Below are 15,868 nucleotides of genomic sequence, written 5' to 3'. Positions count from 1 at the left end.
CTATGCCATCTCCTCATCTCCCATTACAATTTCTCCAGTATCATTTTCCTATATCTACTCTCACATGTCTTTTACTCTTTATATACTTGAAAAAGCTTTTAGTATCCTCTTTGATATTATTTGCTAGTTTCCTTTCATAGTTAATCTTTTCTCTCTTAATGACCTTCTTGGTTTCCTTTTGTAAGGTTTTAAAAACTTCCCAATCCTCTATCTTCCCACTAATTTTTGCTTCCTTGTATGCCCTCTCCTTTGCTTTAACTTTGGCTTTGACTTCTCTTGTCAACCACGGTTGCATCCTTTTTCCACTCGAAAATTTCTTCTTTTTTGGAATATACCTGTCTTGCACATTCCTCATTTCTCGCATAAACTCCAGGCACTGCTGCTCTGCCGTCTTTCCCGCCAGTGTCTCTTTCCAGTCAACTTTGGCCAGTTCCTCTCTCATGTCACTGTAATTTCCTTTACTCCACTTTACCGACACATCAGATTTCGGCTTCTCTTTTTCTAATTTCACAGTGAACTCAATCATGTTATGTTCAATGCCTCCTAAGGGTTCCTTCACCTCAATCTCTCCAATCACCTCCAATTCATTACACAATACCCAATCCACTACAGCCGATCCCCTAGTGGGCTCAACAACAAGCTGTTCTAAAAAGCCATCTCGCAGACATTCTACAAATTCTCTCTCTTGAGATCCAGTGCCGACCTGATTTTTCCAATCTACTTGCATGTTAAAATCCCCCACAATTATCATAACACTGCCCTTCTGACAAGCCTTTTCTATTTCCAGTTGTAATTTGTAGTCCACATCCCTGCAGCTGTTTGGAGGCCTATAAATAACTGCGATCAGGGTCTTCTTACCCCTGCTATTCCTTAGCTCAACCCATAAAGATTCTGCACCTTCCGATCCTATATCACCTCTTTCTAACGATTTAATATCATTTCTTACCAATAAAGCCACGCCTCCCCCTCTGCCTACCTTCCTATCCTTCTGATACACCGTGTATCCTTGGACGTTCAGCTCCCAGAGACATGCATCCTTTAGCCAGGTCTCAGTGATGGCCACAATATCATACCTGCCAATCTGTAGCTGTACAACAAGATCATCTACCTTATTCCTTATGCTGCGTGCATTTAAGTACAACACCTTAAGACCAGTATTTGATACTTTTTGCTTTGATTTCACTGCAACTTTATTGCACTTCAACTCATCCCAATGGCTACACATTTGCCCCATCACCTGCCTGTCTTTCCTGACATCTTTACTGATCACTATCTTAGATTCATTTCTGTTATCCCCTTCCTCTGCTCTATCATTCCACATCCCACCTCTCCCGGAAGTTCCGGGAGTCTCCCGCAAATTGATGGTGCTACCTCCTTGAAATGAGTTTTTGCAGGGTGGGATGTCTGCTATACTGTTCTATGTTCTAAGTTTACTTATTCTCTCTCAGCTAATCAGAACATCCATTATCCCACCTTCATTCAGATGATCACTTGTTTTTACTTCTATCCCAAAATAAATTTTTTAACTTAGTTTCCATCCAAAATATTTAGGTGAAATTGCCCATGGAGCTACTTAACTTGGAAACACAAGCCATAGAAGCATAATTAAGCCACATGGCCCATCAAGTCTGCACTGCCAATCGATCATGGCTGATTTATTTTCCCTCTTCCATTCTCCTGCCTTCTACCTATAACCTTGCACATTCACAATAATCAAGAACCTATAACTTGTGCTTTAAATGTACCCAATGACTTGATCATTGCAGCTGTCTGTGGCAATGGATTCCACAGATTCACCACCTTCCAGCAAAAGAAACTGTTCCACATTTTTGTTCGAAAGGGACATTTTTTTATTCTGAGGCAGTCCTCTTATCCTAGACTCTCCCACTATTGGAAACATCATCTCCATCTCTTTCTAGTAGGTTTCAACGAGTTAACCCCCCCCCCCAAATATTCTTCTGAACTCCAGTTGACAGGCTCAAAGCCATCAAATGGTCATATTAACTCTTTCATTCCCAGGATCATTCTGTAAACCTCTTTTAAACCCTCTCTAATGGCAACACTTCTTTGATATGGGGCAAAAACTCCAGATGTAGTTTGACCAATGGCTTATCAAGTCTCAACATTACATCCTTGCTTTTATATTATAGTCCTCTCCAAGTGGATGCTAACATTCCATTTGCCTTCCTTACCACTGACTCAACCCTCAACCTGTAAGTTAACTTTTAGGGAATCCTGCACTAGGATTCCCATTTCTCTTTACACTTACGATTACGAAATTTGCTCCCCATTTAGAAATTAGTCTATGCCTTTACTTCTTTTACCTTCTTCCTTTTTGGGCCCCTTATTTTAGAAAGGATGTGTTGAAACTGGAGAGGGTTCAAAGGAGGCTCACAAAAATGATTTCAGGATTGAATGGCTTGGCAGATGAAGAGCATTTGTTGGCTCTGGGCCTGTACTTACTGGAATTCAGAATTTTGAGGGGTGATCGCATTGAAACCTGTTGATAGAGTGGATGTGGAGAAATTGTTTCTATGGTGGGAGAGTCTAAGACCAGAGTTCACAGGTTCAAAATAGAGGGGCATCTTTCTAGAACAGAGATGAGGAGGAATTTCTTTAGCCAGAGAGTGGTGAACCTGTGGAATTTGTTACCACAGGCAGGTGTGGCAACCAAGTCTTGATGTATACTTAAGGCAGAGGTTGAGAGATTCTTGATTGGTCAGGGTATGAAGGGCTACAGGGAGAAGGCAGAGATTAGGGCCGAGAGGGAAAATGGATCAGCCATGATGAAATGGTTGAGCACTCGATGGGCCGAGTGGCCTAGTTCTGCTCCTATATCTTACGGTTTTATGGACAAAGTGCATGACATACACTTCCCTACACTATATTCCATCTGGCACTTCTTTGCCCATCATCCTAACATGTCCAAGTCCTTCAGCAGACTCCTTGCTTCCTCAATGCTACCTACCCCTCCACCTATCTTGAAGGATGAATTTCCAAGAGTTCTGGCAATGGGTTATTTGTGTGTTGGAGTGATGCAGTGACGGTAACTCCACATTCTGAAAGTACTGGGATTACTGCTTTTGGCAAACAGACAAGTATGTGTAATAGGGTGTAAATATTTTTGTTAACCTTTTGAAATTTCAATGATTGTAGCTGCTAGATTTTTTAGTACTAATCAATTCTATATTTGGAAGAATAATGCAAGCTGTTTCATCTACATAATTCTCTTGTTATGCCAGGAATAGAAAAAAAAGTGTTACAAGTAATACAATAAAAACATTTTTGAAATTTACAATAATAGCTACTTTAATGATTATTAAACACCAAAAACAAATTACTCAAAACTGGAGAGGTCACAATTGGAAAGAAACCTTACCTATCTGCAACAGTTCCAAGGGTCAAGAATCCAACAATCCAGCCAATGGAATAGCCTACTTGCTCCAAAGGAACCTTCCAGTAGTTTTTGCAAACCAAATTCCACTTTAAAATAAATAAAAATAAAACCCATTTTGTCTTAAGAATTCCCAGCATATATTTTGTCAACTTCTCTCTTCTATGAAAAATTCAAACCACAATCCTCATTGTACACAGGCAGAGGGGGTTATGTTCATCAGTGTCCAATGATTAGGTTCTTATCTTTGTCACGGTAACAGGCTCTTCTGGCCCATTGAGCCTGCGGTGCCCAATTACAGCCATGTGACCAACTAACCTACCAACCTGTACACCTTTGGAACATGGGAGGAAACTAGAGCAGCCAGCTGAAACCACGCGGTCTCAGAGAGAACATACAAACTCCTTACAGGCAACCGTGGAATTGAACCTAGGTCACTGGGGCTGTAATAGCATTCAGCTAATCACTAAACAGTGCTGCCTCATTTCAGTTTTGAGAAACTATGAATCAGTGAACATAATGCAGATCCGCATCTTTAGAAAAAGTTCTATTCTCTTCTTTTTTGCTAACTCATGGGATTGAAGATGACCTACAAACCCCATTTCCAGAAAATTTGGGATATTTTCCAAAATGCAATAAAAACAAAAATCTGTGATGTTAATGCACGTGAACCTTTATTTAACAGACAAAAGTACAAAGAAAAGATTTTCAATCGTTTTACTGACCAACTTAATTGTATTTTGTAAATATACACAGATTTAGAATTTGATGGCTGCAACACACTCAACAACAAAAGTTGGGACAGAGTTAAAATAAGATTGAAAAGTGCACAGAAAAGTCATGCTACTGTGACAATTATAGCCACCTGGGCTCGGGAGTACTTTGGAAAACCATTGTCATTCAACACAGTCCATCACTGCATCCAGAAATGCAACTTGAAACTATATTATGCATGGGGGAAGCCATACATCAACTCTATGCAGAAACGCTGGTGAGTTCTCTGGGCCCGAGCTCATCTCAGATGGACTGAAAGACTGTGGAACTGTGTGCTGTGGTCAGATGAGTCCACATTTCAGCTAGCTTTTGGAAAAAACAGGCGTCGAGTTCTCCGTGCCAAAGATGAAAACGACCATCCAGATTGTTATCAGCGAAAGGTGCAAAAGCCAGCATCTGTGATGGTATGGGGGTGCATCAGTGCCCACGGCATGGGTGAGTTGCATGTATGTGAAGGTACCATTGACTCTGAGGCGTATATTAGGATTTTAGAGAGACATATGTTGCCATCAAGGTGACATCTCTTCCTGGGCCATCCATGCTTATTTCAGCAGAACAATGCCAGACCACATTCTGCACGGGCTACAACAGCGTGGCTTTGTAGACACAGAGTGCATATGCTTGACTGGCCTGCTGCCAGTCCAGACTTATCTCCTATTGAAAATGTATGGCGCATCATGAAGAGGAGAATCAGACAACGGAGACCACGGACTGTTGAGCAGCTGAAGTCTTATATCAGGCAAGAATGGACAAAATTTCCAATTGCAAATCTACTACAATTAGTATCCTCACTTCCAAAATGATTAAAAAGTGTTATTAAAAGGAAAGGTGATGTAACACAACGGTAAACATGCCTCTGTCCCAACTTTTGTTGAGTGTGTTGCAGCCATCAAATTCTAAATTTGTGTATGCTTACAAAATACAATTAAGTTGGTCAGTAAAACTATTGAAAATCTTTTCTTTGTACTTTTGTCAGTTAAATAAAGGTTCATGTGAATTAACATATCACAGATTTTTGTTTTTATTGCATTTTGGAAAATATCCCAACTCTTCTGGAAATGGAGTTTGTACTTCCATTTCAGTTCTGAGTTAGCTGAGGGGAACAATGAGGGATCAAAACATTTTGCCACAGCTGGAATGGAAGTCATTCTTGGACTGGCTAACTATGAAGGAAGTTGACATGTACTTTTTAATATTTTAAAACATGGTTTGTACACGCTCTTGTGGAGATGTGAAGTTCTCAGCGTCATCCCAAATGTTTCTCTTTTTTGTCATCAGCCATGGATTTCCATAAGTTCACGGTACATTTACAATCTCCCACCCCAATATGAACATCAGCAATTTAAACACTTTCTTCAGTACCCTAACCACCTCCATTGCCATTTCCTGAACACAGATCACAGCATCAATGGTGAGGACCAAGAAGGTATGGTCAAAGGAGGCAGAGGAGAACTACAGGACTGCTTTGAATCGGTCAACTGGACAACATCTAGGGATTAATCTTCAAGGTTGAATGAATATGCCATAGTTGTTACCAACTACATCAAGACCTGTGTGGATGAGTGTGTGCCTTCAAGAACATACCCGACATACACAAACCAAAAGTCATGCTCGTACCAGGAGATTCACAGTCTGCTGAGGGCTAGATCTGTGGCACACAAGATCAATGATCCAGAAATATACAAGCATCTCAGGTACAACATATGGAAAGTTATTTTGCAGGTGAAAAAACAATTCAGATTGTTAGAGATGGAATCCTGTGCACATCAGCTCTGGCAGGATTTGCACAACATTTCCTACAAAGCGAAATCTTACATGTGATTCTTCACTCCCAAATGAGCTCAACACCTATTATGCACGCTTTGAAAGGAAGAATAAAACTACATCTGCGGAAATACCTGCAGCATCTGGTGATCTTGTGATTGGTTTCGAAGCCCAAAGTCAAAATCTCTTTCAAGATGGTGAGCCAGGTCCTAGTGTACCTGGTGAGGCTCTAAAAACCTGTAATAACCAACTGGCAGGAGAGTTCAAAGACGTCTCAATCTTTCACTGCTGTAGTTGGAAATTCCCACTTCCTTCAAAGGGCAACAATCATACCAGTGCACAAGAAGAAATGGATGAGCTGTTTCATCAATTATCACCCATCTACTGTGATGAAGTGCTTTGACATTTTCCCAACGCCACAATAGGTCTACAGTGGATGCAATCTAAATGGTTCTCCACTTTGCCTTGGATCATCTGGACAATAACAACATCCATGTCAAGCTGCTGTTTATTGAGTATTGCTCAGTGTTGAACATAATCACAAATAACATCTCCTCCTCACTAATAATCAACACTGGTGTACCTTAAGGATATGTGCATAATCCATTGTTCTGCTCTCTCTGCACCCATGATTGTGTGGCTAGACAGAGTTCAAACACCATCTATAAATTTGTCAATGACCTAACTATTGTGATGAGGGGGCATACAGGAGTGAGACAGATTGGCACTCAACAACAGCAAGAGCAGGGAATTGATTTTGTACCTCAGGAAGGGGAAGTCAAGGGAAAACACATCAGTTCTTACTGAGGAATCAGAAGTGGAAAGGGTGGGTAGTTTAAGTTCCTGGGTGTCAACATCCTTGAGGATCTTTCCTTGGCTGAACATATTGATGCAATTACAAAGAAGGCATGACGGTGGGTATATTTCATTAGAAGTTTGAGGAGACTTCGTATGTCACCAAAGACACTCGCAAATTTCTACAGATGTACCGCGGAGAGCATTCTAAATGTTTGCATCACCATCTGGTATGGAGGAGGCACCACACAGGATGGGAAAAAGCTGCAGAAAGTTGCAAACTCAGTGAGCTGTATCTTGGGCAAGAGCCTCCACAACATCCAGCACACTTTCAAAAAACAATGCCTTAAAAAAGGCGGCATCTACCATTATGGACCCTCATCACCCAGGACGTTCCCTCCTCATTGCTTTCGTCAAGGATATGGTACAGGACCCCGAAGACACACACTCAATGTTTCAGGAACAACTTCTTCCTCTCCACCATCAGATTTCTGATCGGACAATAAATCAATGAAAACTACTTCACTATTTTTCTTATCTTCTTGCACTACTCATTTTTTTTTAAATATACTGTACTTACTATAATTTAGCTTTTATTATGTATTGCAATGTACTACTGCCTCGAAACAAATTTCATGACGGTGATATTAAACCTGATTCTGATTTATTTTTATTCATTAACTTGCATCTCAAGGTACTGTACTTCAATGCTTCAAAGTGTGCATATCAGGTCAGTATTATATGACCCAAAATACATTTTCCCACACTTCTCTGGATTAAATTCATCTAAATTTCCAGCTGATCAGTCCTTCTGAATCCTTAGCGAACTCTACTGCGTGGTCACTGAATACATACTATTACTTGCTATCATGTTGCCAACATAGAATGGCGGTGAAAATTCGTGAAAGATTCTCTATGGTTAGCTTGACTTGCAGAGAAAGTTTTGATACTGTGATATGGCTTCCTGCCTTTTGTTGGGAGTTATTTCAGTTGGAACATCATGTCCTTTGTATCTTTTGATAGACAGAATCCACACTAATTTGCGGAGCAGCCCTTCAGCCACTGAGAAGTAGTCACCAATGACCCTTTTCATGGCATTTCCTCTGGTAGGTAGTAGGGAGACCTCTTGGAAACTTATTACAATTGTGACATCTCTGGAATTGTCCCCCTCTTCCATGATACGGGGAAAAAAGCTTGTGAGTACGCATCTGAAATTCCTCTCTGTTAAGTTTTAAATTTCAATGGGGAATCCAGAGATTTTATTAAAAAAATTACTCTATTGGAGAAGCACTTCATACACCAAGAATTTATGCAACTTCTTTCTCTTAGTTACAGGGAGCAGCACTATTTGCATCATTGCACCAATGCATCATTTACAAAAGAAAAATAATGCAAGAACAGAAATATCCTGATAGTTAAATTATGACAATTGGTTCAAAATTTGTGTTACATTGCATTTAAAAAACTCAAATAAAGTGCTCACCAAAAGCATTTTGTGAAGATTACTTACACTGTTTAATACATTATAAACTAATCACTTGTGCATTGGATTCAACGACAGCAATCAGTGCAATAAACATGTAGCTTATCAGCTTTAGTAGTTTGTGAAATACTAGCTTTTCTTTGAGCATCATATAGCATATAATGCTCAAAGTATATAATGACTTCTTACCAGCACAGAATTGAACTATCTATGGAAATTAACTTTTGAACATCTTGTACAATAACTGAAAAAGAATGGACTGTGTAATGGTTTGGAAAATTTTGTTTTGATTGTGCAAAGAAATGAGTCATGTAAAATGTGTTCCTGGATATGCAAAGTAGAAATAGTGCTGTCACTGTTCTTCCACCAAGCAGGTGAAACTGGTTTGCTAAAATGCTGATGTCATTTTAAAGAAGTTTAATAGAGTTTTAATAAGGTGTGTGGTTTACAGTGGACTAATAAAATCTTGCTTATTTAAATGAATTACAAAATGCATATGAAAGTGTTAATAATAGCATTATCCACAAGAATTTTACATTAAAGAATGACCAGAAATTACATCTTTATTACTACGTTAATTATCAATATTCTTAATGCAAAGACTGTTCTAAAAAGTGCATTAGGGTCAGCATGTTAAACGCTAAAACAAGTTAGTTGTGAGGAAGATTTTGCATAAGTGGATTCTGAAAAATCCAGCTACTGTCTTATTGACAAATTGAACAGCAATGTTTTATTAAAGATACTGTATCTTGTGGTTAGGAAAGTGCTGAAATGACCACAAACACATTAATCTGACAATTAGATACAGTGATTCTAAACCAATGTTTCTAGCTACAGATTGTCCATGGAATGGGCTGCTGGCGACTGTGGTGGAGGCAGATACAATAGAGTCTTTTAAGAGACTCCTGGATAGGTACATGGAGCTTAGAAAAATAGAGGGCTATGGGTAACCAGTGGTAATTGCTAAAGTAAGTACATGTTCGGCACAGCACTGTGGGCCAACGGGCCTGTATTGTGCTGTAGGTTTTCTATGTTTCTGCAGATAAGCATCTCCTTCCAAACAATTTCGGACTTATTTGACTTTGCTAGAATTGGATCTTAAGAGAACTGAAATTTCAGAGGGAAGTAAGTATGAATGAGTGAAGAGAAACGTTTACAAATCCAAAAGCATAGTTTTAGTTCCCCGTGAAAAGGAGTAAATGACAAAAAACAGTTGGTTTTCCAGGTGAATAGAGTATCTATACATTTGGTACATTACTTCTTTATATTAAAGTGCTGTGTAAATAACTATATACTGATGTTGGTGGTGAAGAGTTGCTGCAACTACTGGGGTATATTTTAAATAAACTGTCAATACAGTTCAGTGGTTAGCTATTTTGCGTATTAGTTAACCTGCAGGTATGAACAAGGATCTCCATATCCTGCTTCAGAAGTGATATGAAAATAAGGAAAGAAATGTGCTACTTGTTTAAAATTTGCATACCCCAAAGCGCATAAGACACCTTCGCAAAAAAAAAGTACAGTATTATTTATCATGTCAGACATCGCGCCATCCAAACCATGGTCTTCTTACAGACCGACGTAATGTAAAGGTATTGACGCACAGAGACAATTACAAGAGATGGGGGATATACAAATTAACCTGAATCAAAGATATTAGTCATTAAACATCAAATTTATCGTTTTTCTGAGTGACCACAAAACGACAATTAACCGCAAGCCTGGTGTCCAAGATGCAATTGACCATGTGACCCAACGCCAAACTCAAATATGGAAATTAATTAAATACCAGTTGCAGAAAACACAAGTAACAGGCCTGAGCATGTTTCATAGTTGTATATTAAAGTAATTGTGCAATCAATCAGCTAAACTCAATTTTTTTGAATTGCTATTGGGCCAGAAACGTTTACCGAGAATTGTTTGGCTGATGTATATGTGCAGCAAATAAAACTAGACGACGTACTGTGAAGCTTGACGAAGAAGACAAACTTTGGACCGTTTTATTTTCATCACCCCCATCTGGTGTCAATATAAATAATATATAACAGTTGGGGCTGGTGGCGATAAGGTAATATTAATAGTATAGATGATGAAAATACGCGCACTACTAAAGTTGCCGGTGAAGGAGTCTCCTCAGCCCGGTTCCCGCGCACACAACACGCAGCTGCTCACCTGAGTGATGACGTTGGTCTGCAGGCCGACCGGCGGCCCGAACCGCCAGCCCCGGGTGCACGAGACGCTGCCGTTCGGAACCAGCTGGCTCGCGCCGCCGGTGTCCGACGGCGGGTATCGGAGGAGCTGGCAGCGGCTCCAGGCGCCCGTTCCTGGCGGCAGGCTGTAGTTGAGGAGTTGCGCTCCCGACAAGTTTCTCAGGCTTTCGGGGAGCAGCTGCGGGTCGGGCTGACAATGGTGACCTGGCGTTAGCATGAAAAACACGCTGCTGCACAGGCTCAAAGCCACCAGCAGGTCGGGGAAGCAGGCGAAAGCCGCCAGTAGTTTGTGACAGCGGCCGAAGCCTCCAACATGAGGTATGATCCTGTCGAACTCCATGCCTTCCGCAAGTTATTCCTTTTCTCACGAGTTTCCGTGCAAACGGTGATTTATGTGCGAAGCCGATGAGTCATTGCCGATGACGAATCGCTTACTTTTAAAGTGAGGCGGATGGAAACGTAATTGTTTAGATTTACTTTACAAAAGCGTTTGTAGACGGTTGATGATGCTGGCGTCTAGTCCGTTACCTCGCGTTCTTACTGGAAAAATAAATCAATATCAGTTCAAAGAAACGTAATTTCTTCAGTGTCCTTGATTCACAAAACTAGTTAAAATGCTAGAGCAACGTTCCAATATATATCTTTCTCTCGGTAGCGGCTCAGCTTCAGGTGCCTCCACCGCTGGATCTGCCGCGACCATGCCTCGTATAATTGCTGAAATCAAAGATTTCTTGCTAACAGCAAGAAGGATGCAAAATCTGTGAAAATCAAGAACAAAGATAACGTAAAATTTAAAGTACGGTGCAGTAGGTATCTGTACACACTAGTGATCACACAGAAAAAAAGGCTGAAAAACTCACAGTCCTTGCCCCCAGGTTTGACTGTCAAAGAACTAAAGTGAAGAGTTGCAATTTCAATGTTCAGATTTTATTGAAATAAAACAATAACATTATAACACAAGCACCCGAATGGACAACGACCTACTTCTACCTGGCTGAACCCAATTAATACGCAGTAAAATCAGAACTACTGAAGATTTACTATTGCATTCATACTTAAGACCAGGCAGAGCTCGTAAAGCAAAGCAAAGCAAAAGGTCGTACCAGAATTTTATAAAAAGTGGAGACGGGAGATACGCAGCAGGCCGGACAGACTTTGTGGAGTGAGGTAGATCGCCAGAAACAGCTACAGTTGCAGTTCACGCAAAAGCACAGGCATTTGGGGGGGGGGGGGGGAGAGAGACAGGACGAGAAATGCCTACTGACGCTGACACCAAGGGAAAGCAAAACAGAATGAATGCCAATGAAAAAGGCAAGGTAGATCCTCACAAAATGCTAGAGGCACTCAGCAGGCCAGGCAACATCTATGGAACAGAGTAAACAGTCCTAAAGAAGGGGCTCGGCCCGAAACGTCGGCTGAATACCCTTTTCCATAGATGCTGCCTGGCCTGCTGAGTTCCTCCAGCGTCTTGTGCGCGTTGTTTTGGATCTCTAGCATCTGAAAACCTTCTCGTGTTTGTGATGGCAGATGATCTACTGACTCCATTTTCTTGTCCTAACTTCTGCTTCCATCAATAACTTGACATCGTTCCATTATTTTGAATGCAATGGTTGCGACTCGATGGGCCGAGCATATATGTAGGTGGAGACGAGTCCATGGCCAGATCAGCCATGATCTTACTGTATGGCAGAGCAGGCTCGACGGATCAGATGGTCTACTCCTACTCCTACCTATGTAGAGAATACTAAAAACTTTTGTTTTCATCTCACTCCTTAAAGAGCTGATTGTGGACTTCAGAAAGGGTAAGACAAGGGAACACGAACCAATCCTCATAAAGGGATCAGAAGTGAAGAGAGTGAGCAATTTCAATTTCCTGGGTATCAGTATCTCGGAGGACTTAACCTGGTGCCAACATGGCAATACAGCTATAAAGAAGGCAAGACAGCGGCGAAATTTCAATTCAGTAGGAGTGAGGAGATTGGGTTTGAACCTAAAACACTCGCAAATTTTGCAGAGATGTACGGTGGACAGCATTCTGACTGGCTGCATCACCCCAGGATGATCCTACTGCACAGGATTGAAGCTGCAGAGTTGTAACATTAGTGAGCTCCGTCATGCGGAGTATCCAAGATATCTTCAAGGAGCGGTACCTCAAAAAGGTTAACAAATTTCACGACATATGCCGGTGATGATAATTCTGATTTCAGCCAGGGAAATATACTCTTTATATCTGTCCTGGGACAGTTTTAACAAGTCTCTAAACTCTAAATAATACAAATCTGACTTAATTATCTTTAGGGCTGGCTGATCGAAGGCGAAAGCATATTAATTAGTTGATTCCCGTTTTCCTGCATCTCAAGAAAGGGAAGGCGGCGGGGTACTAATGTAGCTGTAGGATGTAGAATACTGCACATGATTTAAATCAGAAATGCCAAAAAAAAGTCGGCCAGCAAAGCAGCAATAGCCGTAGGAAGAATTTGTCAGTTACCTGAAAAGTACCATAAACCATAGGATTAATGAAGTGAATGGTCTCTTCAAAATGCTGAAATGGGAAGTGAAGATTTGTCCGCTAGTGGACTCTGCGAAGGATCACCTGCTGAATGTGGTGTATGCGAGGTGGTAAAGAAAGGGAGAGGAGGAAAACCAGGGGCACTTTGTCCTTGCTTTCTCCAGTAGCAGTGAGGGTAGATACGGAAAATGGGTTGGATGCAGTCAGGGGCTGTATCAACTTAGTAGACATGAAGTTACTGTTCAGAAACATAGCACAGCACAAACCCTTCGGCCCATGACATTCTGTTGACCTTTTAAGCTTTTCCAAGGTCAATCGATTCTTTTCCAACCACATAGGCACAACGATGAAATGTACATACCTCCATCAATATCCCCAGCAGCAGCACATTACATGTATCCACTACTGTAAAAAATATCTAACTCTGGCATTCATCCTATGCTTTCCTTCAATTATCTTAAAATTATACCCACTCATATCAACCATTTCTGCCCTGAAAAAGATAATCTCCAGTTGTAGACTCAATTTATGCCTCTTACCTTAAACACCTCAATCATGTTATCTCTCATTTTCCTTTGCTCCAAAGAATAAAGCCCTGGTTTATTCAACCCATCTTCATAAGACATAATCTTTAATCCAGATAGGATCCTGGTAAATCTCCTCTGCACCCTCTCTATAATGAAGAAACCAGAACTGAACTAGTGTTTTTATAGAGATGCAACATCACCTCGCAGCTTTTGAACCCAGTCCCCTTACTAATGAAGGCCAACATACCATATACCTTCTAAACTACCCTATCAACTAGTGTAACAACTTTGAGGGATCTATGGAAGTGGACCTCCATTAATCCTGTACTGTGCCTTCAAGTTCAGTTTTTCAAAGTGTATTACTTCACACTTTTCCACATTGAACTCGACCTACCACTTCTCAGTCCAGGTCTGCATTCTATTAATGTTTCATTATAACCTATGCCAACCTTTTACACCATCCACAATACCACCAACCTTTGTGTCAGCTGCAAACTAACTCGGCTACCTTTCAACTTCCAAGTAATTTATAAAAAATCACAAAGAGCAAGGATCCCAGAACAGATCCCCATGGAAAACTACTGGTCACTTATCACCAGGCAGAATATATTCCATCTGCTACCATCTTGTACCTTCAGTGGGCAAGCAAATAACGAATCTAAGCAGCCAAATTTCTCAAGCCTCCTTTCTGAATGAACCTACCATCTTTACCTTCATCAATTTGTCTGATTACTTCTTCAAATTTAATGAGGCTCATGAAGCATAGCCTGCCCATCACAATGTCATGCTGACTATCTACATTTGGAGTGCTTGCCCAAATGCTCATAAACCCTGTCTCGAACCCTAACAGTTTTCCCACCACTGACTTACAACACAGTGGTTTATAATTCCCAGATTATCCCTATTATCTTTTTTGAACGGGGGGGGGGCGGAGGGGAGAGAAGAACCATTTGCCACTCTCCAATCTTCTGGTAAGGACGCAAATATCATTGCCAAAATCACAACAATCTCTTCCCTCACTTCCCATAGGAATCTGGTTTATATACCATCCAGTCAAGACTTACCTATCCTAATGTTTTTCAAAAGTTCCAGCACATCCATCAACATCCCTCTCACTTTCTGAAGCAGTGTTCAATAAGGACTATCCCTAAGAAAGATATACCAGCAACGTTTATCTGTAAAGCCTCATCATCATGGACAGATGAAACAATGAATGGAGTCCTTACTGAGGCTAGGATTGGAAGATGTATAGTTGAGACAGCTATGGAAGCAAGGTAGCCTATAGTGGATGTTTATTGCTAATTTATCCCTGAAGTGGAGACAGAGAAATCTAGAAATGGAAAGCAGGATGGAAATTGACAGCAAAAGTACTAACATTTTCATTTTACAATGGAAGAAGCCATACTAATGCAGCTGATTGACTGGGAAGTATTTGAAATGCTTTTCATCCTACCCTTCTTGTTTTTTTTCACTGTTTTTAATGGAGGTCGGGATTGAGGACGTGATTTTAAGTTTAACTCTGTTTGGTTTCAAGTTAGCCCATTGCTTTGCTTTGCTTTTAGTTAGTTGCACGGTGGGTTTTTTTTTGGGGGTTTTTTTTTCTTTTTTTCCATTGATATATATAAAATTTAGTATACTATTATGTTATCTTGGTTTCTTATGTTTAAATTACATTGTTTGTAGTATTTGTTTTTGGTATTGATACCTTCCGTAATTTTATTATATTTTAACATTGTATTAATGTTTATATGGCTTACCTTTTGGTATACTTATTCAATAAAAAGATTTAAAAAGAAAGAAAGAAATGCTTTTCATCCTGATAAGGTTCTGCTTTTTTGGAACAATGCAAGAAATCGGAGGAGAGGAATGCAAATTAAAGTAACAGACAGTTGGGAACTCAGTGACTCTTGACTGAACAGAAGTATTTTCAAAGTAGTTGCCCAATCTGCATTTTGTTCCTCCAGTGCAGAGTTCATACCATGGTCACTGAATGCAGTGCATTAAATTAGAAAAGGTGTAAGTGAATCACTACTTCAGCTGAAAGGATTATTTCCAATACAGGATGACTGGCAGACGGTAATGAGTGGGAATAGCCCATCCAACCCCAATATTTAGGAATATCCAGGACAGATGAGGAGAGTGGGCAAAGTGGCAGATAGAATAAGGTATAAGGAAGTATATGGTCATGTCATTTGGTAGAAGGAATATAAGATGTAGATTATTTTTAAATAGTGAATTCATAAATCAGAGATACAAAGGGACTTGAGAAAATGGTTTAAACTGCATCACCTGCAGTTGCAACTCAAAAATAGCTCTCCATTCCAACGCTACAAATGACTGCAGAATGTAAAATGTGCTTAAGATTTTGCAGCAATGTATCAAATAATGCTCACTGTTAATTAAATCAATAAC

The 15,868-nt window shown here is 40.3% G+C and overlaps 1 protein-coding gene and 1 pseudogene across 2 annotated transcripts in view; one reads left to right on the top strand and one right to left on the bottom strand.

The window, feature by feature from the left end:
• The window catches only part of slc22a31 (solute carrier family 22 member 31), a 66,605-nt gene extending 55,659 nt beyond the window's left edge, over positions 1-10,946 (bottom strand). The window contains exons 1-2 of one of the 2 annotated variants that reach the window (XM_063067049.1): positions 10,383-10,946; positions 3,380-3,483 (exon numbers count right to left, since the gene is read on the bottom strand). In XM_063067049.1, coding sequence (XP_062923119.1) covers positions 3,380-3,483; positions 10,383-10,760 — 482 coding nt within the window. In that variant the 5' untranslated portion in view covers positions 10,761-10,946. The remainder of the gene's footprint in view (positions 1-3,379; positions 3,484-10,382) is intronic. The other variant, XM_063067048.1, reaches the window with a different exon arrangement.
• Positions 10,947-11,118: 172 nt separating this feature from the next.
• Positions 11,119-11,321, top strand: LOC134356511 (large ribosomal subunit protein eL38-like; annotated as a pseudogene).
• Positions 11,322-15,868: the final 4,547 nt, after the last annotated feature.

Source organism: Mobula hypostoma, chromosome 14 (genome assembly GCF_963921235.1).
Source record: "Mobula hypostoma chromosome 14, sMobHyp1.1, whole genome shotgun sequence".
Classification (NCBI taxonomy): Eukaryota; Metazoa; Chordata; class Chondrichthyes; order Myliobatiformes; family Myliobatidae; genus Mobula; species Mobula hypostoma.
The sequence above is the reverse complement of the archived record's forward strand: the minus strand, read 5'-3'. Positions and strand labels throughout refer to the sequence as shown.